Below are 23,870 nucleotides of genomic sequence, written 5' to 3'. Positions count from 1 at the left end.
CTAATTTCTCCTTCATCTGAAATCTGAAAGATCTCCACGTAGTTGCTTTTGTAACCTCTGGTTTTTAAAAAAGAATACATTCAATCTTACTAAATAAAGACAGTAAGAAGTAAAAGACGAAAAAATTATTACTTTGTATCAGTTATATTTCTTATTCAATAATAAAAGCCTGCTAAAAAAAGGCATGAGAATTATAAAAGCCAAATCATGCTCCAAACTTTCTGAAAAATTTATCCAATGCAATAAATAAATTTTATGGGCAAAAGAATGTGCACAAAAGATTCTAGGACAAGGTAAACATAATCCAATGGATACCAAGTGAATAATACATTCTTAATGAGTATTTACTATACAGTGGTTGAAAACAATCAATTTACTTACTTTTGCTTCCTTTTCTCATTTCAGAGTGGCATATCCATGACCTGCACTTTGTTGTAGCAGTTCCCTAACAATCCTTATGAACTCTGCAGCACTATAAAACACTTACTTTAAGCCACTAAGCTGCCTATCAGACCAAAGTTAGATCTCTGAAAAGACCGGTCTTCCCACTCCCATGCAGTAACTATACTGTCTTTTAATGGACATCTGTTTATAATTTACTGCATGTCAGAGAAATGATCAAGTACTGAAAAACAAATGTTGGTTTCATGGTAAACTCAATTTCTGTAACTACTCAATCACAACTATGAAGCCCCAATCCAAAATCCTGATGACTACCAGATCTTTTTACCTCCATTTTTTTCCAGTGGACACTAAAATTCACAATATAGCTTACCTTTGTTAGTCAGAGAATCTTTATCTTCTTTAGTTGTAAACCACGCTTGGCTAACTGCTGAAACTTCCTCATTACCCAAGGGAGATATTTCATCTAGTTGCTCATTCTGTAGAATCTTGAAGATGTAAAAGTAGAAAAAAAAAAAAAAGTATATCTCGATTTAATACCCAATCTGATTCATCTTTGTGTGCAATAATAAACATTCTAAAACTCTAATTTTTTTTTGCTGTTCTCATGGCAGTATGAAAACGAAACTGCCTGCATTAATAAAATATGACCTTCATTTAAGCAAGTAACTCTGTACTAGTGGCTTAAATTTTATAGAATAATAGTTAAGATTCCATTATGTGACTGAATTAATATATCTGAAGCCATCTGTACATTCATATATGTAAAATGAGCTCATACATACAATAAAATGGAAATGTTACAGATGAGTGTCACGGTTGTTCATGTCCTTACAGGTTATTTGTTGTCTAAATATTTAGTCACCTGTAATGTACTCTCTTGCTAAATTTAAAGAATTAACAGGCTAAATCAAAAGACACTGCAAAATCACAGTCTGCTTATAGTTCACTGACAACTTTGTTTTAGCCAATCTTGAGAGTTGGTTCCTAACCTCATTAATATACTTTCTTCTCAAAGAACTATATGGTATTATTTATTATTATTATGGTAAAAATAATCTTCACTGAATAACATGAAGTTAAAAACTAACAACTTTATTGAGACCTTTATAACTCCAATTTTTTAGTATATGTGCTGCTGAAGCAAGCATGAGATATAATTCACACACCATAAAATTCACCCTTTATAATATAAAATTCAGTTGCTTTCAGTGTATTTATCCAACTGTCACACCAGGTACATTTTCAACTACAGATATACCTAACCTAACAAATTCTGCAGGAACAAAGCTGCTTAAGAGAGTTGGTCTTGGGCTAAAGACAGCTATAGTGTGAGTCAGAAAGATCTGGAAACAGTGCTACCATTTCAGGCATGAGCCCACCTACCATAGGCAGATAAGAATAGGAGGAAAGTCACATGCCTAGTGACCACTCAATTCCATTTGGTCTCAGACTATATTAACTAAACTATGTCACTGGCTGGAGATAAATCCTAAGAGATTGGACTATTTCTTGAATAGACAGAAATTGAATTTCTAAAATCAAGAGGAAGTGAAATCATCCTACTTGGAAAGAGAGAAGCTGTCAGTGAACAAACCAAGCACAATGAAGAGAAAAGCCATGTTTCTTTTGTCACCTACTTTATTTTTCTATTTGGGGGTAATGAATATATTGTATTTATTAAGGTGTTTTCTTAAATCCATGGGCAAAAAGCTAGAGTCACTGGAACAAGTATGAAAAGTTTTGTAACCCTGCATTTATGTGTCATACACTTTAGATTTTTTCTTTTAAAGATCAAGAGGCTACCTTTATAAAGCTGAGAATGGAGACAGACTAGACAGATAATGTCTCTTGTATTCTGAAGAACCCAATTATCTAAGATTTGACACAGAGGTTACTGTGATAGAGACTGCTGTGAAAAGACCTTGATACAAACAATATCTACTGTTAAGAAATGTAATGTAGAAAATATTCTTCTGAAATGATGTTCTCTTATATATTAATCAGTTGCTTAAAAGAATAAAATCCTCATTTCCCAGAGTGAGTCTAAATACACAGGCCACTCTATGAACTTAGGAATACACTTGTCATGCTAATTAACCGCTCTCTTTGGACAAATACCTAATGCCTTTTGGCTTAAATTACCCTGATGAAGAATTACAATTATTACTTAAGTCATATAATGGTAAACATGTAAAAAGCCATCAAATGAAGCCAACAATTATTGTATTTTAGAACTAATAATCAACACTGTCCATAACAAATGAGTTAAATGAGGATAGTAGGAGACATAGTTACCTTAAATGTTATCTATCTACACGTAGTATGTAGATATTAAGTTTTACATTATTTTACCTCCATTTTCACTACTTTATGTAGAAGCTTTTTAAATTACTCAGATATGTTTAGTATACTTTTTTTTTTTAGAGACAGAGCTTGAGCAGGGGAGAAGGGCAGAGGGAGGGAGGGAGGGTGGATGAGGGAAAGGGGGAGGGAGGGAGGAAGAGAGAGAGGGAGGGAGACGGGAGACAGGGAGAGGGGAAGAGGGGGAGAGGGGAAGGGGGGAGGGGGGGAGGGAGAGAGAGAGAGAGAGAGGGAGAAAGTGAGAGAGAGAGAGAGAGAGAGGGAGAAAGAGAGAGAGAGAGAGAGGGAGGGAGAAAGAGAGAGAGGGAGAAAGAGAGAGAGAGAGAAAGAGAGAGAATCATAAGCAGGCTCCATGCTCAGTGTAGAGCCCCACGGGACCCTGATCCCATGATCTTGAAATCATGACCTGAGCCGATATCAAGAGTCCGACACTAAACTAAACCGACTGAGCCACCCACTATAGTGGTTTTTTTTGTTTGTTTGTTTTTGTTTTTTAAATGTAGCCTTTTTGACTTGGTTGTAGGGTTTCATGCCTATAACATACATTGACTTAGGAATGTAAATCTAAGCATTTGACCCACTAATGCCTCTTGCAACCACAAAACACTGTATATATTGGGAAATTTTTTAGTTTCTAATCATTTTTCAAGATAGTTCCATTGCTGAAATGGGACAGTATAGTAACTACCATAATATGTGAAATAGCTACACCTGCTTTGACACAGAGGACAGAGCAAAAAGCAGACTATTTCTGAAATTTTAACTATGCTTTCACTCACAACCTAACGGTATTCTTATGAAACAAATATTAGAAACTATTACAAGTTTTTCATTGACTAAAATGGTTAATAATAAACCAAGAGGCTAATATGAAATTACAACTCACTAACTCTTAAGAAATAACCCAAACACTGGCACAAAAACAGACACATAGACCAATGGAATAGAATAGAAACCCCAGAAATAGACCCACAAACGTATGGCCAACTCATCTTTGACAAAGCAGGAAAGAACATCCAATGGAAAAAAGACAGTCTCTTTAACAAATGGTGCTGGGAGAACTGGACAGCAACATGCAGAAGGTTGAAACTAGACCACTTTCTCACACCATTCACAAAAATAAACTCAAAATGGGTAAAGGACCTGAATGTGAGACAGGAAACCATCAAAACCTTAGAGGAGAAAGCAGGAAAAGACCTCTCTGACCTCAGCCGTAGCAATCTCTTACTCGACACATCCCCAAAGGCAAGGGAATTAAAAGCAAAAATGAACTACTGGGACCTTATGAAGATAAAAAGCTTCTGCACAGCAAAGGAAACAACCAACAAAACTAAAAGGCAACCAACGGAATGGGAAAAGATCTTTGCAAATGACATATCGGACAAAGGGCTAGTATCCAAAATCTATAAAGAGCTCACCAAACTCCACACCCGAAAAACAAATAACCCAGTGAAGAAATGGGCGGAAAACATGAATAGACACTTCTCTAAAGAAGACATCCGGATGGCCAACAGGCACATGAAAAGATGTTCAACGTCACTCCTTATCAGGGAAATACAAATCAAAACCACACTCAGATATCACCTCACGCCAGTCAGAGTGGCCAAAATGATCAAATCAGGAGACTATAGATGCTGGAGAGGATGTGGAGAAAAGGGAACCCTCTTGCACTGTTGGTGGGAATGCAAATTGGTGCAGCCGCTCTGGAAAGCAGTGTGGAGGTTCCTCAGAAAATTAAAAATAGACCTACCCTATGACCCAGCAATAGCACTGCTAGGAATTTATGCAAGGGATACAGGAGTACTGATGCATGGGGCACTTGTACCCCAATGTTTATAGCAGCACTCTCAACAATAGCCAAATTATGGAAAGAGCCTAAATGTCCATCAACTGATGAATGGATAAAGAAATTGTGGTTTATATACACAATGGAATACTACGTGGCAATGAGAAAAAATGAAATATGGCCTTTTGTAGCAACGTGGATGGAACTGGAGAGTGTGATGCTAAGTGAAATAAGCCATACAGAGAAAGATAGATACCATATGGTTTCACTCTTATGTGGATCCTGAGAAACGTAACAGAAACCCATGGGGGAGGGGAAGGAAAAAAAAAAAAAAAAAAAAAGAGGTTAGAGTGGGAGAGAGCCAGAGCATAAGAGACTGTTAAAAACTGAGAACAAACTGAGGGTTGATGGGGGGTGGGAGGGAGGGGAGGGTGGGTGATGGGTATTGAGGAGGGCACCTTTTGGGATGAGCACTGGGTGTTGTATGGAAACCGATTTGACAATAAATTTCAAAAAAAAAAAAAAAAAGAAATAACCCAAACAAAACAACCCTATAATTTGTCTAACACTGCCACTGCTCAATCTTTTAACAACTAGGTTGTGAACCAAATCACCTATGAATACACACCTATTTGTACGGTGCTGAAAACGGAATCTAAGCGGGACTACATAGTCTTTGAATTGGAAATGAATTTGACAAGCCCCATTTTGAAGAACGTGCTCTATTGCTTCAGAGAGCATGGAAAAAATTCCTGTCTAAATCACCCACTGAAATATAAGAGCAGATTATGAGAATCTCTAGCTGGGCTCAAAGCTGTTTGAAGTACATGAAAGACTCACTCCTCTAGAAATTCAGTCATTCTGGAACCACTGTGAAGTTCCCTATTGAAAAAGGCTCATAGTGCACCCACTTGAGATATCCTTAGTCCTTGATGTTATATTATCAACTTATAATTCATAATGATGTAACGCCTCTACTGTCTGCTTTAAAAATATTTTATTAAAGAAATGAAACAAAAGGACAAGATACTAAAAAGAAAGGGCCAATCAGCCAGACATATAAACTTACAAGTAAAAGAGATTTAAGCTCCAGGCTATCTAAAAGAGCAAAGGATTCTATTACTTTTGGCAGAAATAACTCATATGAAACACAGAAGTTCACATAAAAAGAAAGCAGTAACCCCTGATTGTTATCCAACTTCTTAACTCAGGGTAAAATGTTATCTAGTCCTGCAAACACCAAAAGGTTCTACCTGAGCTACAACTGTCATAATTAAAATCCGTGTTAAATAACTAGCTTCCATTCATATTAGAACAGAGAACACATGTAGCCTTTCTAAATCAGTCACTAGAGAGAAGTGCTGGGTAACACTTAAAAAGCTTTATATCAATATCTTATATAACCGGTAAGATAAAATTTAAAGTTATTTAACAGCTCAAATGAGTTCATTCCATGTAGCTAAAGAATACACGTGCACCATCTGTTTCAACAGATGTGAACCACTATAGGGAATGAATTTTAAAATTCTATCTTTGCCTACTATTGTGAGATTCATACAAGTGGGGACTGGAAACCTGAATGAAATAATAAATCTTACCTCAATTCTGTCCTTTGTCAGACAAATTATGTTCTCATCATTTTATCACCTAAGGTATGTGTTAAGGATAATCCTCTTGCAGTCAGTAAAAAGACTCACTATACCTGGATCTGTGTCACAGTTCCCTCAGTAATCTCATCATCTGCCACCTCTGTGGTTGCAGTCATGGTCACCTCAAAGCTCTGATCATTTTCTGAAACTTCAAGAAGAAAGAACAATTCAATTCCAATATAATAGCAAGTTATAATTATTAAAAAAATAAAATCCATGGGAAAAAATACGTGACCATCTAATTTCCTAGCACATTCCTTGCCAATTAAGTCTATGTCTATAAAGATACAGATATATATATATATATATGTTTAAGAGAAAGTCATTATGCACCTAATAAACACTAAGTAATGCTCTGGGTGGTGGGAAGACAGCAGTGAGCAAATAAAACAGAACTGTGCCTTCATGGTGCTTATGTTCTAGTAAGGAAGACACGAAATTAACATATTATGTTGGGTGTTGATAAATGAGAAAAAAGTAAAGCAGGAAAGGGAATGCACTGGGGGGAGGAGATTGAAATTCTAGTTAACAGGAGAAGAGAAGTAACCCAGACTTGGAACAAAATGGGAAAGGGAGCTAGTCACACAGGTATCCTAAGAAAGAGCACTTCATGCAGAAGGAAAGCCATGGGCAGAGACTCTGAGATGGGGGCACATCTGGACTGTTCAAAGGGATGGCAAGTAGGATAGTGTAACCAGAGGACTGGTTCTGTGAGGACTTGTAGGCTAATGTAAAGACTTTGGCTTTAATTCTCAGATGGGAAACCACTGGAAGATACAGAGTGATATAATCTAATTTTTATTTTAACAGGATTACTTTGGCTACTAACAAGAAAACAGCCTGAAGGGTGGCAAGGGCACCCTGAAATCAGTTAAGAAGCTAACTCAATAATCCAGGTTAGAGAAGTCAGGGACTTGGCCCAGGGCCAAAGGCAAGTGAGGATGATGAGCAGTTCATACTGTGGATATATTTTGATATGAGAACCAACAGGATTTGTGGATAAACTAAATATGAAAGAAATTGACAACAAAAGGATGTTATTAAAGTTTTAAAAATCAGAGCTACTAGAAAAATGTACCTGCCATTAATGAAATGGGAAGATTTGTAGAAGCAGCAAATTTTAGAATTTAAGAAGTTTCATGGGTTGGTTTTAAACACACTACTTTGAGATACCTACTAAACATCTAGAGTTAAGATTAAGGTTGGACTGGAATAAATCTGAACATGATCACAAGAGACAGGATTTAAAACCACCAATTCTAGGGAATGAGAAAACAAAACAGAAGCAGCAGCCTAAGAATGGAGTCCTGGAGCACTCCAATTAGAGACTAGGGACATGTGGACAGGTCAGCCTAAGAGACTCAGAAGGCACAGACAGAAAGGTAGAAGAAAACTAGAAGAATGGTTCCCTGAAAGCCAAAAGACATTATTTCAGAGAAGACTGATAAATATTCTCAGAGTAATAAATACTGTCAAAAACTGTGGATAGATCAAGTGAAGACAAAGACTAAAACAAAAAATTCATCACTGGACTTAGCAACAAGATAGTCTCTGGAGACCCGGGAAGAACAATTTTGGTGAAGTGACAGAGATGAAGGCCAGACTGGAGTGGGTTTAAGGAAGAATGGGAGAAGAAATGGAGGGAAGTATATGGATTCTTTCAAAGTATTCTGCTCTAAAGGAAAGAGGAGAAGTTGGAGGGGAGCCCAAAGTGGGCTAACAGGACTTCTTATTTTAAAGAAGAAATTATAGTAGGTTTCTAACACTGATGGGAACGATCCAGTAGAGAATGAAAAGCTAATGATTCACGTGAGAAAGGAAGAAATCCTCCAACAATGTCCTTGAGTAGGTAGAAGGGATGGGATCTAGTAAAGTGAAGGGCTGGCCTTAGTGAGAAGAAAAGATGGGAACATACGGACACAGATTCATATGGACAGATTCATTTGTAGTGGTGGAAACTGGCAGAAATTATCTTCTGACTACTTCAATTTTCTCAGTAGGGTAGAAGCAAGGCTATCAGTTGAGAGTAACAAAGGTAGAGAAAATACTGGAGGTTTCAGGAATGTATGAAAGTCATCTCTGAGTGGGAGAAAAAACCATTCATTTGTTAAGTGTGGTGTGACTGGCAGGCAACAGTATGAGCCCACCTCAAGTTAATGATCATGAATTTAAAATAAGATCATTCAGCTTGCTTGTGCTGTTTTTCAATTAGCTGTGCCAGTATAGACATGAATAGCCAGGCATATTTAACCAGGATTGTGGTTTCACTAAAAACAATGAAGTGAGAGAAGGAAAAAAAGGATTTGAGGGTAAATGCAACAGTGATTATAATGATTAATTATGAGCCAAACCTGGTAGGGAGGAAATAAAAGATGGAAGTGGAAAAGGAACAATGAAAAAGTGGTTAAGATCAGTGGGTCCCTGAGGGGCAAAGGATTCCAAGTGTTAGAGAGGATTAGACAAAGTAACCTGGAAAGAAAGGAAGTATTGGTACAAAAACAAAGTCTGAAGTAGATCACAAATGGACTCCACTTAACAGGTAATACCAAAGGAGGTAATGGGACTAATTAATGAAGTAGTCTGGAGAACAAAAGGCAGAAGAGGATAAAGTATTGGAACAATCATCTAAATGAATAACCACCAAGAGTTGTAAATATGAGTAGGGAATGGAGAAAATGTGGTGGCAGACAGTAGCAATAAGAAGTTGTAAGTGATTTAGAATGATTAACATGAGAGTTAAGATTTTTTTAAGGAACAAATTTTTTTTATCAGCTTTATAAAGCATGTAAAGAAAACGTGAACATTAAAATGAAATTTGAAGTTAAATCTTTAAAAACTAGTATTTACCTCCATCAAGTCCAGCAAACAACGACTTGCCCATTCAGTCAGTCCCAGATGATTGTGATGATACAGGACTTCATTTTTTTACGTGACTTTTTAATGGAGAAGTTTTCCTACGTTGATTTTATCAACATGCTTTTTACAAATCTAGGGAACAATACTTCAAGCCCACTTTTCACAAATTTAGTACTACTGTAAATATTAGGCTCTAGAACATTCTCCATATGTGATGATGCTCTGACCCCACAGCAAGTAGCTCAGGTCAGTACGTCCATATTATCATACCCAGTTAAGTGAAAGAGGGTGTGAAGGGTTCAGTGTGACACCGTACATAGAATATAATAGCAAATGGACTTTGAACCTACAGTCATGATCAAGGTACTCAACTTTACCCAAATGAATTAACCAGTCTTAATTTATGTCAAAATAATCCCTCAAAAATTCTGGCTTAATAAAAAATTTTCATCTTATTTTATGTCTTGGGGACATAATGTACAGCATGGGGACTATAGTTAATAACACTCTATGGTATTCTTGGAAAATGTTAAGAGAACTTATCTTGAAACTTTTCATCACAAGGAAAAAAGTGTTAACTATGTGTGGTGGCAGATGTTAACCAGACTTATTACGTTCATTCCACAACATATACAGATACCAAATTATCATGTTGTGCACCTGAGACTAATATGTTACATGTTAATTATATCTGAATTCAAAAAATTCTAGCTTGGAACATGGCCATATAGGATTGTATCTGTATAGACATGCCAATCATGGCTGAATCACAACCTAATGATTGTCAAATTAGAGGAGTTTTAAAAAAATCGTATGAATCATCACTAGGAGTAAAGATCACTTAATTGGAAATACATATGTCTGTCTACGTCACTGGAAGCAATATTAGCAATATTAACATTAATACTGTCTTTCCATAAAGTCTCACAGTAAACTGAAAATGGTTTCTGTTCAATTGGATAAACAATAAACTCTAAATAAAGAGTACACATCTACGTGTGAAGACAAAGTCTGCCATGATGAAAACCTAATCTTAGTTTTTTCCAAATGGATGAAGATGTGATTGCGCTTGATGCTGAGTGCAAAATCAAAGTTCTCAAAGACCAGAATGCTTGGGTATGACTTTAGGCAAGTTATTGTATCTCTCCGTGCCTTAGTTTTCCTAAAAAATTTATGAAACAGGGATCATAATACCTACTCTACAGCATGCTTTCTCAATGAGGGCAAAATATGCTTGCATCTAGGAGGGGTGTGTGTGGAAAAAAAGTATCCTCTTTGTTATTAAAATGCTACATACATACAGTACATTAAAACACACACACACACACACACACACACACACACACACACACACCAGTGTATCTGTGGTATTACAATTTCACTGGGGAGAACATGATCAGGAGAAAATGTCTAAAAAAAGCTTGGGGTGGGGAGGGTGATAATTGTCAATGAAAAAGGCTGAAAAAATTCAAATAGGCAACATATGCAAAAGCATTTAGAGCCATGCCCACTCATTAAGTATTAGTAAAAAGAGGTTTTTTTTGACTAAATGAAGAGAAAAATAATGGGTCTAAGTCTACCTTGAAATGCCAACTTGATCTCGCATAAGCTAAAATCAGATTTCAAAAGGGAACTGCGTTCTTCGTACATGGTGACTTACGTGGAAGTGCAACAACTGATATGCAAGGAGTAGAATCATCAATACTCTGATCATCCTCAGAAGACAGACAAAGCCTTTTATGTGGAGGTTCAGTACTATCTTCTGAGTCTATTTCATCAGCTTCTAATGAAACAAAATAAAACAAAAATCTCAAAAATCTTCAAACCAATGAAGAAAAACCCACATCTTCAACAAGTGTGAAACAATCTTATCTATTTGCTCAGTTAACCCAGTTGTGCAAGTAGGACCCCCAACGACACTGCCGTCTCTATCCACAGTGCAGGGCCTCAGCTCCTATTTTTATGACAAGAACTATGAAGAGAGGTGCTACTTTTTAAACATCACACTTTTGTACTACCAACTATCTGTCTTTCCAAATATTTCACATGCAAAGACAGGGCTGGTTATTCAATTCACTCAGTTATTTACTGAATGCCTACTATGTGCTAAGTGCTGCGAACAGAACAATGACAGATACCCTTGACTGTCAAGGCACTCACAGGGTAATAGAGGAGATGACTAAACCGACAATTTCAAAATTGTGTTCTAAGAGCTATGCGAGGGGAATGAAGAAGCTGTTTCATGGGCAGAGGGGAGACGCACTTAATTTAGACTACAGGTGAAGGTTTCCCAGAGGAAGTGTGTTGAACCGGAAAGAACTTGAATGAACAGAAACCAGGGGAAAATGATTATTACTGGCACTAGGAATAATTATTTGTGGTGACAGTATAGTATGAAAAGCTTAAGGTGTGTTAGGAAAATGAAGACAGCTATGAATTACTAGGACATAGGTATATGAAATGTGGCAGGAAGGGAGGCTAGCAGAAAAGCTGACATGGTAGGAGGCCATCACTGTGTTCTAAAAACCATGTGAAACTTAAAAAAACAACAACCTTCCTCCACTACTGAGCATCATGACCAAGGTCAATGGCAGTATGAAAGATGAATTAGCAGGGAGACTTGTTAAAAGGCTACTGGGGCCTCCCAGGTGAGAAATGAGACTCTAAACTAAGAAAGGGGAACTTGAGACCAAGGAAGCAATGGACTCAAGAAACAAAATACTATCAACAAGTCTTCATGATAGAATGAATGTAGGAGATGAAAGAAGGGTTTATTCCTACCACATTTATGATCTGGGATACTAAGTAATGAAATTGAGAAAGAGAGAACCAGGTCTCAGAATTTTGTGAAAGATTTCAGTTTGGAACATGTGATATTTAAGGTGTCTATGAGAAACACAAAGAATTCAGAATAAAGACAGAAATTTGAATCATTTTAATAGGTAGGTGGTACTTAAAATCACAAGTTTGAATAAAATTACCAGAAATTAAGTATTGAATGAGAAGAGAAGATAAAACCTAGGTTGAACAAAGATAAACTTAAAGCAAAATGAATATAAATACGGAATAGGTAGAGAAGTGACAACAAAATCACAAGCCTCAGCCTCTTGAATCTTAACTGATTACAGATAATGATATTAAATCTTATTCAAATAGTCATGTAAAATCCTCTTCTACAGATTCCAGAAAAAATTGACAAGATTGCTTTTACATTTTTTAACGTGCTATATACATTGCCGGCACCAAATGATATCAAAGAGAAAGTGTTAATTACAGTTAATCCATCATCTTTGGAGGCCCAATTCATTCTACTTATTTATAAAGTAGCTACGAAAGTCAAAAAAGTTAAAATTTATGGCAAATTAAAAAAATATAAAGGTATATTTTAAAAACATAAAAATATAAATTAAGATTAATTCATAAGCCAAAAAGAGAACTCCCATTTCTATTATCCTAGCCCAAACTCTCAATCAGGGTAATAACGATCAAAGGGAATGTGAAATCCAGAAATCCAGAAAGATCCATAATTACATGTCAGCAAGTTTTCCTACCATTCTGAGGGCAATGAAGAATGAGGTTCCCGTCTGTGTCCTGAGTCAAAGTCACAGAGTTCACAGTTTCTACTGTTACTGTGTCAGAATCCTCTTCAACTGTGCTCATACTCAAATCTACATAATAGATTTCAGATTTAAAAAATTACTCCCAAATATGAACATAAAGTAGCCCCCAACCTCCCCCACCTCCCCATAAAAAAACCCTCACAATTTATACGTGCTATACAGTGCTCTTTATGTGAAATTCCAATGGCAGTACAGACTTGAAATTTTTCAAAAGGTTATATCCATGATTCAGAATAAAATGTAATAGTCTGCAAGAATCTGCTTCTCTAATTAACAACCTACAGCATTTTTTTAATGTTTATTTATTTTGAGGTGGGGGGAAGATAGAGAATCCCAAGCAGGCTCCAGGCTGTCAGCGCAGAGCCCCACGTGGGGCTGGCTCTCACAAACCGTGAGATCATGACCTGAGCCAAAATCAAGAGTCAGATACTTAACTGACTGAGCCCCCATAGCATTTAGTTTTTAAAAAGACTTGTTTTTACCACATCCAATGAAAAAGACTCTGTTCCAAATTGTTTCATCAATAAAATATGAGGTCTTATCAGTAAAACTCTCACCACTTTTTATTTACTGGCAACTTTGATACATTCAAATAGGTGTTTAACTTCTGATTCTTTCAGAAGATGGATTAAACCTTTTATCTTAGAAAGCATCGATAAATCTAAGAATTACTTCTCCAAAACACTTTTTACAAGTATGTAAGCTCTATTATTAGCTGCAACTAAGAACACTAAAAAATCATTCTCATCATTTTCCCCCCCTCATAATATTAAACAAGTACGTACATTCATCATTGACCAAATTGCTTTTTAAATGGATATAGTGCAAGGCCTTCTTTTGAAATAGAGAACTGATTTTGTTTAGAGGGCCTTCACCTGCTATTTTACACATATATCATTTTCCTCTTGTTCAGACAGACTGAATGATCAGAGTCTCACAGTATAATACCTCATGGCTAACGGAAGGAAATGTATTGAATTAAAATCAAGGGCCTGGCTGAAGTATTCCAGTTAACCTTATAATGTTCAATGAAGTTTTTCCCTTAATACTCAATTTTGTTCTTGTCCACATACTTTTTACCAACTAAACAAGAGGCCATAAGGCTTAATGTGTACTACTCACTCAGTATTTATTTGGTTCCTATACACAACATATTAGTCTGCTCATATATTTACCATTTATTTAAGTACATTTTCGCTTGCCAGAAAAACTTAAGATCTATTGATATTTACAGGGTGAAGACCCAGTGATTCGTTCAGGTTTTACTATACAAATCACTGCCTTAAAAGGACATAATTTTGCAATAATAAAAGACGACAGGTCCCAAATTCAAGATAAATAGAAATCACAATCTAGTTATAACCAAAATTTGCAAAACACAAGGTGACATCCTTGGAATAAAGGCAGGCTTACCTAGAAAATAGATGGATCAGGTATAGCCCTTCCCACAGAATCAAGTCGCCTTCCCTTAGACACCAGCATCACTTTCATGTTATCCAGATTGCTTCTTGCCCATATTCCTACCTCTGCAACACTCTGAAAAAGTAACAGCATTACACAATAAGGCTTAATAAGAACAAACAACTGTGTGCTAGCCGTATGCCCAGGACACTCTAGCCTCAATCCTCTGTGATGTCTTAACTAGAAAAAGAATGACAAAAACCAGAATTCTTTTCTAAACAGACCTTTTAGAACTCAGCCTCTAAAAGTATTCCCCAGTGAAAGGCAGAAATGATGAGATCTGTACCTATTAAGTTCATTTAGAGGCAGTTTCTCAACCTCAACAGGCAAACAGTCTCAGAAAAAATAGGTTAAACTATGCTACTAGTTCAATGAACTGTAGACCAAGGTATGTGCAACATGACCCAAGATGTAGAGTGCCACAAATGTTACTAGTAACTGTATTTTTTCTTTGTAACAATTTACTAACACCTCTTTATACATAATACCGTATTTCATCCTAAAGCATTACAAACTGTATCCTATCTGTGATCAAACCTGCCTACAGATCTGTGGAAAAAAGAAACCCTCAACAGTTGAGCCAGAAAGGTAAATTACAAGCAAGCTCTTGAATGCAATGTGAAACTTACAAAATCTGAAATGATTTTTAAAGCTTTGTTTCAATAAACTCCTCATTATCATCCCAAACCTTCAACCAAAGAATCAAAAAGTACAGCAGGATTCGAGATTCAAGGGAATGATTCAGCAAAAATTAATGATTAACATTTCATTTTAGCAATGTTCTAATTAGAACTCATCTCCAAGATGGTTATATTTGGAGAACTGCTACTCATAAATAAGTCTGCAGTGAAAAGGTAGAGATCCTACTAGGGTCAACTCCAGTCAACTATTAAATTTCATGTTTTTCTTATTTCTGAATCCATTAAATTTTCTTTAAAAGGTGGTAATACTGAAGATAAAGAAATTCAATTCTAAAAAAAAATCCATAAACTTACCAAAAGCAGAGTTCACTCTCTTTGTGTATGTTTGTAAACATGTATACACTACAGTGTACAAGCAACTTATATTTTGCTTTTTAAGAATTAATTCACATTAAACAGTATGATGAAACCTAACTGAAGCTAGGTACCTAACTGAAGTTTTCTGTATCACTTAGAATTTACACCATATTAAAAAAATGACATTATTTAACAATGACCCTATCGATGGACATTTATGTTTTTCCTAATTTTTCATTTCCTTAAAACATACTGGAACATTTATATACTCTATTTCCTTGAACATTAATGGAAATTATTACATGAAAGAAAATGACAAAATTTAGAACTTTTTAAATTTTTTAAATTTTACTTATGTATTTTGGGAGAGAGACAGAGCATGAGCAAGGGGAGGGGCAGACAGAGGGAGGGAGAATCTGTACTGACAGAGTGGAGCCCAATGTGGGGCTTGAACTGTGAGTTCACGACCTAAGCCAAAATCAAGTCGGATGCTTAACTGAGTGAACCATGCAGGTGCCCCAAAATTTAGAACTCTTAAGTCACACTGAGACAGGGAAACTGTAAAGGACCTATGAAAAAGAGCTGGTTTCTATTCGTTTTCCTGCTTCTATTTTTGCCAATACCTGCACTCCCACCTTACACATGCCTTAATATATGTCCCCCTTGTAAGGGTCAAGGAGTTAATTATTTCTTTGACGTCTTCCACTACAACTGATAACAACTTTGAAGTGGCCAGGTGAGGTCCTCATGAAAGTTCTCCAAGACCACTGACTCCAAACACCTTGACAAAAGACCCTGGCTCCAGAGCATAAGTGACTTATGGAGGACACCTGAGCACTCGTCCTTGTTTGATCAGTTACTGGAAGCCTGAGAGGACATGTACACCAGGCCACTATCCTTAATAAAAACTCCAGACCCCCCCAAGCAAAGATGAGACTCATGCTCCTTTTCCTTTCTGAGTCTCCCAGATGCTCTGTATCTGCTGTCTCCAATATCTTCATTAAACTCTGTCCTCCCTTCTTGCTGGCTTGAGCCTGATCTCCATCCTGCGTGAAGCTTACAACCCTTTTGGCTGGTCCTGTGGGACCCCTTCTGAGTCCTCTGACCTGGCCTGCCTGCATCAGTTTTCCAGAAATGTTGTTCAAATTTATATCCAAACCAAGGAAGTATAATCTCTATTCCTGGCAACCGTTCTTTTGTTAAAAAGAAAGCACAAAGCAAGAAACAGCACAAGACTTCATTTGATAGGTGCAAAACAGTCACAGGTTTAGCATTTTAATCAATGTCATCTCAGGACCCAAATTAATCCAAAACTCTAAGAAAAAATAAAGGCAGATTTGAGGCAATATGGAGATAAAGTGAGATAACAGTGTAAGAAAAAAGGGAGTCTGAAACAGCTAGCTAGATGCAATCAGTATTTCATTCTTGACAAGCTGTATTGATTACAGGTGATTCCATGCAGTGTGCGGTGTACCAGCTTTAAATAAGAAATCTGGGTTCGGTTTTTAAAGTTCAGCAACTCATGTTTGAGACTAGTAAATGGTTCTAAGGTGCTGTGCAAATTAACAAGCATATGTGGTCAATCAACAAATATTTATCACATGTCTACTATCTACATGTTAGGCGCTCTCTAGGCATTGGGGATATGGTAGTCACTTTTATTTTTTTACCATCTTGCTCTCGACTCATTTTCCAGGGGTCTCTCCCATTTCCCACCATAGTTAGAGCTACAAGGTCTAACTTAAATATCTTAAATATTATTAATATTTAAGAAACTGACCTGGTTTTACCTTCAATTATTTTTATTAGGTAACACATTTACATGGTTCAAAATTCAAAATATAAAGAGGGTTATACAGTTTAGTCTACTTCCCGTTCCAGTTCCCCAGTCATCCAGCCCCCCTCCCTGTATAGGTGAACTCATCAATTTCTCAGGCTTCCTTACACTTATCTTATGCATTGAGAAGTCAATACAGCCCTTCCTACTCTTCCTACACATACTCTTTTTACAGAAGTAGTATCATACTACCAACACTGAACAGTACCTTAAAGGCTACTTTCCACTGCCTCAGCAGCAAGATGAGGAGACATCACTACAGCACGCAACTGCAAGGTAGCCAACGGATTAGCAATGGCAAAGTCCCTAAAGTGGGACCGCTTTGGCCTGTTGCAGGAAAAAAAAAAAAAACAACCCCACAGCTGGTATCGCAGAGGCTTTCCATAAAGAGGGAGAGCAGCTGAACTGAAGATTGGAGATAAAGACTGGGGCAGATCTCACAAGGCTGTACAAATCCTTGGACGATTTTCAGTTGAGGAATATAATTTACATTTTTAAAAGATCACTTAGACTGCAGTATGGAGAATGGATAGGTAAGTCAGAAGAGATGAAAGCAAAGGAAGGAGGCTGGAAAAAGGATATATTTTGGAGGTAGTGTTGACAGGATCTGCTGAATGAAGAGATGATGGAGATTAAGAGAAAGTGAACTATCTCAAGCTGTTTCCTAGGCTTCTGGCTTTAACAGCTGAGTTTGGGGGCACTTAGATATATTTCATTACGTATTTGCATTACTATTTGTATGAATAATTAAAGTTGTAAGACATTCAAATGAAGATATTAAGTTGACAGGTGGAAGCTGGAATTCAACAAACAGGATTAGACCTATGAAGACAAGCTTAAGTTGGTGGCATGCAAGTACTTTTTAAAAAGATCACCCAGAGAGATCGTGGTACAAAACGCTTATAAGGGAACATTTATATTCGCATTTAAATAAATATATTTCTTTTCATCTAAAGCTCCCAATGAGTGAGAACCCTATTTAACGTAGAACAAAAGAACAACTCTGGATCTAGTGTTTAATACAGAATTCAAAGAAATGAATCCTTCATCCTACTTCATTCTGGTATTGATGGAAAGTTCTTATTCAATGGATTATCTTAGACTGGTGTTTTCATCAACTGAATCTACATACAGGTATAACTCATTTTATCACGCTTCACAGAAAGGGAGTTATTTTATAAACTGAAGGTTTATAGCAATCTTGCATTAAGCAAGCCTATCCACATTATACTTCCAACAGGTCACTCAGGTCTGTGTCACATTTTGGTAATTCTCAAACTATTTCCAACTTTTTCATTATTACAGTTGACCTTTGAACAATACATATTTGAACTGAATGTGTCCACTTATATGTGGATTTTTTTACAATACAGTACTGTAAATGTATTTTCTTAGCCATGTTTTTCCTCTACTGTAAGAATACAATATATGATACATTTAACATACAAAATGTGTTAATTGACTGTTATTATTAAGTCTTCTCAGCAAGAGTAGGTTATTAGTAGTTTTGGGGGAGTCAAAAGTTATACATGGATTTCTGACTGCCCAGAGGGGCATCACCCCTAAGCTCCCATTATAAGCTCCCAAGAACTGTATACTGGCTGTGGCCATCTGTGATCAGTGATTAAGACTAGCTGAAAGCTCAGGTGATATTTTTTAATATAGGCACATTGAATATACATACAATGCATGTGTATACACATTGAGTTTTTTGACATGCTATTCACGTTTTTAAATGAACTACCGTAAAGTATAAACAGAACTTTTACATGCACTGGGAAACCAAAACTCATTTGACTTGTTTATTGCAACCTTTACTGCAGCAGTATGGGATTGAGCCTGCAGTTATTTCTTTTTTAAATATATATATATTTTAAGTTTATTTTGAGAGACAAAGGGGCAGGGGGTGGCAGCAGAGAGGGAGGGAATCCCAACCTGCACTGATAGTGCTGAACTTGATGCAGGGCTTGAGCCCACGAACTGCAACATCATGACCTGAGCCAAGATCAAGCAAGAGTCGACGCTTAACTGAATGAGCCACCCAGGAACCCCTCCTCTGTAACGTTTTTGTGATGTTCTTCCAAACATACTGTCACATCTTTTAGAACTTTTTTTGCATTTATTTTTTTTGTAGTATTTTTCACTATGTCTACTTACTCTTCCACAGCATTTTTAATGGGTACTTAGTATCTAAGTTTATCTAACCATGATCCTATAAATGAACATTTTTCTTTGAGGTCATACTATTATAAAGACCTCATACTGACCACCAACATACCGATCATTGCATATAACTAATGCCTTAGGACACGCTTATAAGTGGATTTGCTTAGTAGTATTTAATAAAGATGTGTTTGAAAATAATCTGAAAGAATAAACCTCTTTGCTAATTAGAAAGTCTTAGTGGAAGAGAATAATTAACAAATGCTTGTATCCTCAACATGTGTACACAGCGGGCTGGCAGAATAGAAAGCTGCAGAATATTGATTTTATTCAAGATAGGAATAGGGACTTGAGGTTGAATGCTTCGGATTGTTGTTCCAGGCCCATGGGGATTTGCTTTTCTGTACACTTTGTGGAAAAGTCTGAGAAGCAAAGCTACAAATGAACATAAAGCATACTAGACTAAGGTAACAAATGATCACTAATAGCTGAGTTTTAGTGGCAAAATATAGCTGTATGCCATATCAATAGTTGTTTATAGAGTTTATTTTAACAGGCTTTAGTCACTTACGCTTTGATTTTAACTATGGACAATTGAAAACAATGTCTAAGAGATTTCTTGGCAACATGGTTCATTTCAAGGTGTAGCATTTCATACCTGGTCTGGCAACAATGTTGCTTATTAAAAACAAAGAATATTTTTTACCCAGTGCATGATTTAAGAGCTTATAATATGTATTTGGCTACATTTAGAAATTTTATTCATTCAAAACTGAGCACTTCATGCAAGTTACCATTAGAAGCTCTTTAAATGATGGTAAATAAAGATCAGTGTTCACAACCCACTGCTGGAAGAATGGCCTGACAACAGTGTACATAGCCAAAATGACAGCTAAGAAAAAGGGATCGTGTAAATAAATAAAATTAAAAACTGTTCATAAAGGGCTCTCCAGTGTGCCTTTTCCTGACAGCTTCTGGGATTCAGTCATGGAATGGAGTATCTTCCCACAAACTTGAAGCAGCAGACATGTTAAACAGGTTCCTTCTTTTATTTATCATTTATCTTTATGGAATCAAAACAAAACCAAAACCTATTTGTGATTTCTATTACAAGGATTTTCTTCACAAAATGAAAAAAAGAGGGGGCGATGATACGAAAGCACACACATTTAATATATCTGTACATTTAGCATACTTGGCACAGTTTATCATTTTCTCAGGTCACTTCATATCCTTTGAGGACAGAAAAAGCTTTGGAACTGAAATTACAAAGCATTTAAAGGTACAGCAATTCAAAAACAATTATTTTATATGGGGGAAAAAAGTGCTGACGATTAGGGCAGTAAGAGAAAATTGACTATTAAAAAGAAAACTCCATTCCAAGAAGACAGATTACCATCTCCTGTTAAATAAGCAGCCTCTAAGACATTAGAACTCTTCCTAAACTTCATTGCTACTCGAAACTTTTGACGTCCCCGCAACAAATGAAAGTGTGTGTTCAGTATGATCTAGGACCTCAATACTTTAAACAACTTCCCTGCCCCACTAAATTTTTAACATCTATGTGCCAGGTTGTAAATCCCTAGGGATGTTCGTGTTTCACATTAGCGCATTCATCTTCACAGGTGTTAACTTAAGCCAATGTACTTAATGGAGCATGACAAAAGCAACTGCTTATAATAATGAGAGGTTACTGTCAGGACATACAAATTTATTACAACGTTAATAAAAACTATAGGGTCTGTAGATGTTAGAGAGATAAGTGAGGTGAATAAAAAGAAAGGCATTATGCGGGGGAAGGGAAGGACTAGTTTTGTTGTTTTTATTTCAACAGTAACTAGCCATTTCTAACCTTACAAATAGGCTTCTCTCTCTCACTGCCTCAGGGTGAAAGGAGATAAACTTGCCCCATCTTTAAAGAAAAAGAAAAAGCCAGTAAAGAGAAGTGAACTTAAAAAAGACTCAAGAGGATAGGTCTTCTTTTGATATAATTCTATCAGTAATCCTTTTCCAGCCACACTCTGCTTCCAAAGATCGAATCCTAATTCCAAAATGTTCTTGTGATTGCTTCCTCTCAAAATACTTTTAAAATCTCAACATTCTGAAATACAGAGTATATATTTATTCATCTAACTGCTCAAAGTATGAACTTAAAGTTCTAAGCAAGAATGCAATGCCCAGTACTTACTGATTAACTGTAGATGAAGACAGGGCAATAGCATTTTGGCTCCACCATCTAGCTCAACTGCAATCAATTAAAGAGATTCACGCAGAAAATGCAGATTCTAGATCAGTCCCAAAAAGCATATTTTGGTGTGAGCCTATCAACTAAAGTAGTAAAAAAAAAAAAAAAAAAAAAAAAAAAAAAAAATTAGCTTTTTGGTGGCACATAAGTATATGGAAGTAAAAATAATGAGATAAAATTATCACAAAACATGAAATGTATTTTTCTTCATAACTGTAATTTTTCCCCCTGACAAATTCAAGCTGTTTTTTTTTGCCCCTGGTGAATGAAACAACTCTCACATCAAATTTTACACCCTGGCAATTTTTTCCTAAGGCTGAGAGATTTAATTTTAATTTTTTCTTAAAACTTAACTAAATTTCTGTATCTGAGCCTAATAAACCATCTCTTATCACTACACCTTCTTAGTAAAACGCTACGTTTTCGGCATATTATCACCAGAGTCTTTAAATGTTACAGCGGTGGTAATTACTCAAATTACTAAAAACCAGAAAACAGTGATACTAAAAAGCTGGGAACAAATTTAAAGCCAGCTCACAGAAAGAATCCTAATGGGAAAATATGAAACCCTTTGAAAAAGAAAAAAAGATTTTCCGTTTGTAAAACTTTCAACACAATGGAAGAATATTTTCTTACTTAGACTGTAGCTTAAACGCTATAAATGGTTAAACGTCTTTCACGAATTAAAAATAAAAGTATTATTAGTACAAGATCAAAAATTTCGAAACGGTATATTCTATGCTGACAACATTGCATATTCGAAAGTCACCCTACAAAATACGCATTTTATCGGATGTCCCAACAACCTGCCTCGCCTGTCAGAAGGAACACAGACGATCAATCAAGTTATGAGAAAGCAACCACACACTGCATTTGAATTTCCAAATTCAATCATGCAAAGTAGAGATAAGTCCTGACTTATATTTCACGTAATTGTAACCCTCCCCTTAACTTCACCGAATATTTTTATTATAAAAATACATGCTGTATCATTCAACCGCATAGAACGGCACTTGGCCACCTCTACTGTCGTATCTATGCCGGAGAATGGGTCAAAACAAAGTATATTTTTAAGGACAAGAAGATTAAAAAATTTAAAAACTCATTCAGAACTCAACATATGACGATTACTACTTTGCAGACGCATTTTACTGTTCTCGGCACGACTAGAGCACTCTCACTCGCAGTTAGTCCCTGCCCCTCCTTAAAAGAGCCTGACATACTATGGCCAAGCAACCCCGATTCCCTCGGCACGGGCCTTGAATAGCAGAGCTAGAATGAATCCCAAAAGATGGAAGAGTCTAAGACGCAAACAAGGTAAAAGAAAAAAAAAGGGGGGAGGGGGGACAAGACCCGCCCAACTCTCTCAAGCCCACCTCTCTTCAATGGACTACATAAGCCTGAAAAGGAAATAAACAAAAAAGGAACACCAAGAGAAAGCAACTAAGGCTCCCTTACTCTCTGCATTCTCGGGCCCAATTCTCTACCGAAGCTCTCGGCCCACCCCACCCCCAGGGGTCCCGGCGCCATTTAGCTCCTCCGAAGCCGCCGCCATTTTCCGCCCCCGCCGGATCGCTGCTGCGCCTCGGCGGCCGCTCGCTACCCCACTCAGTAGCCCGAGCCACTGCCGCGGGCCGGGCCCCGAGAGGGAGGCCCTGGCCTGAGCGTGCGGGGACGGCAGCTTCAGCGTCACGAAGGCCCAGCTCCGACCCCGCCCGCGGTGCCCGGGCGCCCAGAGCCTGCGCCGGCCGGCGGGAACAGGATGGCAGCAAGGGGGCCGGACAGGCTCCACTGGGCGGAGCGGCCCTGGCGGCGGTTGGGACCTGAAGGTTCCATCGCACTTACTTCCTGTTTTGGGTCCGGGCACTTTGGAAGAACCAGGATGGAGGCTCCAAAAAATACCAGGATGGAGGAAGCAGCCACGGGCAAGAGTGGCTGCAGCTGGAGTGAGCGAGCGCGACAAGCCACCGGAAACGGAGCTACGGCCGCGCCCCGCCCCCAGCCCCCGCACGCTCCCCCTCCCGCGCTCCGCTCCCTCGGGACTGCTGTGTCTGTTGGCTGCTCGCGTCACTTCCGACCAAGTCGGAGCGCGAAAAAAGGTCTCGGGTAATTGGAGCTTCGGTACCATTCTGGGTAACGTTCGTTTGCGGTCCGCAGCTTCTCTTTTCCTACTGGGAAACCTCGGTACTGACATTTCCGCTGCTGATGCTGTATAGAAGGCCCATCTTTCTTTGGCGTAACTGGGGTCTTTCTGGCTCTGGTGGCAGTGGCGCCCCGCTGGCCGAGTTTCATAAATTCGCAGAGCTCAGAGCGGAGACAGCCGGGTGTGGAACGGAGTGAATGCCGTGTCTAGATGCAAAAGAAAGTTGGAAATTCTGTGTGGCCTTTCACACTTAGTTTGCGTTGCCCTAGGCGCTCGGTGTGAGGTGTACCCTCTTTGGGCGTGTGATGTTGTTCTGGTCAAATGTATCCTTTGTGAGCGAAGGGAG

The 23,870-nt window shown here is 37.6% G+C and overlaps 1 protein-coding gene across 5 annotated transcripts in view; it reads right to left on the bottom strand.

The window, feature by feature from the left end:
• DMTF1 (cyclin D binding myb like transcription factor 1) overlaps positions 1-23,360 on the bottom strand; it is a 45,959-nt gene extending 22,599 nt beyond the window's left edge. Inside the window, exons 1-7 of one of the 5 annotated variants that reach the window (XM_019443174.2) lie at positions 23,227-23,360; positions 21,325-21,464; positions 14,091-14,213; positions 12,609-12,725; positions 10,718-10,840; positions 6,255-6,349; positions 776-890 (exon numbers count right to left, since the gene is read on the bottom strand). In XM_019443174.2, the coding sequence (XP_019298719.1) occupies positions 776-890; positions 6,255-6,349; positions 10,718-10,840; positions 12,609-12,717 (442 nt within the window). In that variant the 5' untranslated portion in view covers positions 12,718-12,725; positions 14,091-14,213; positions 21,325-21,464; positions 23,227-23,360. Of the gene's footprint in view, positions 1-775; positions 891-6,254; positions 6,350-9,048; positions 9,156-10,717; positions 10,841-12,608; positions 12,726-14,090; positions 14,214-21,324; positions 21,465-22,839; positions 23,155-23,226 lie in introns of those variants that run through there. The other 4 variants (XM_019443173.2, XM_019443172.2, XM_019443176.2 and 1 more) reach the window with 4 other exon arrangements.
• Positions 23,361-23,870: the final 510 nt, after the last annotated feature.

This window comes from Panthera pardus, unplaced genomic scaffold (genome assembly GCF_024362965.1).
Source record: "Panthera pardus isolate Hobbes unplaced genomic scaffold, ASM2436296v1 HiC_scaffold_8, whole genome shotgun sequence".
Lineage (NCBI taxonomy): Eukaryota > Metazoa > Chordata > Mammalia > Carnivora > Felidae > Panthera > Panthera pardus.
Note: the sequence above shows the minus strand (reverse complement) of the source record. Positions and strands in the feature narration are given on the sequence as shown.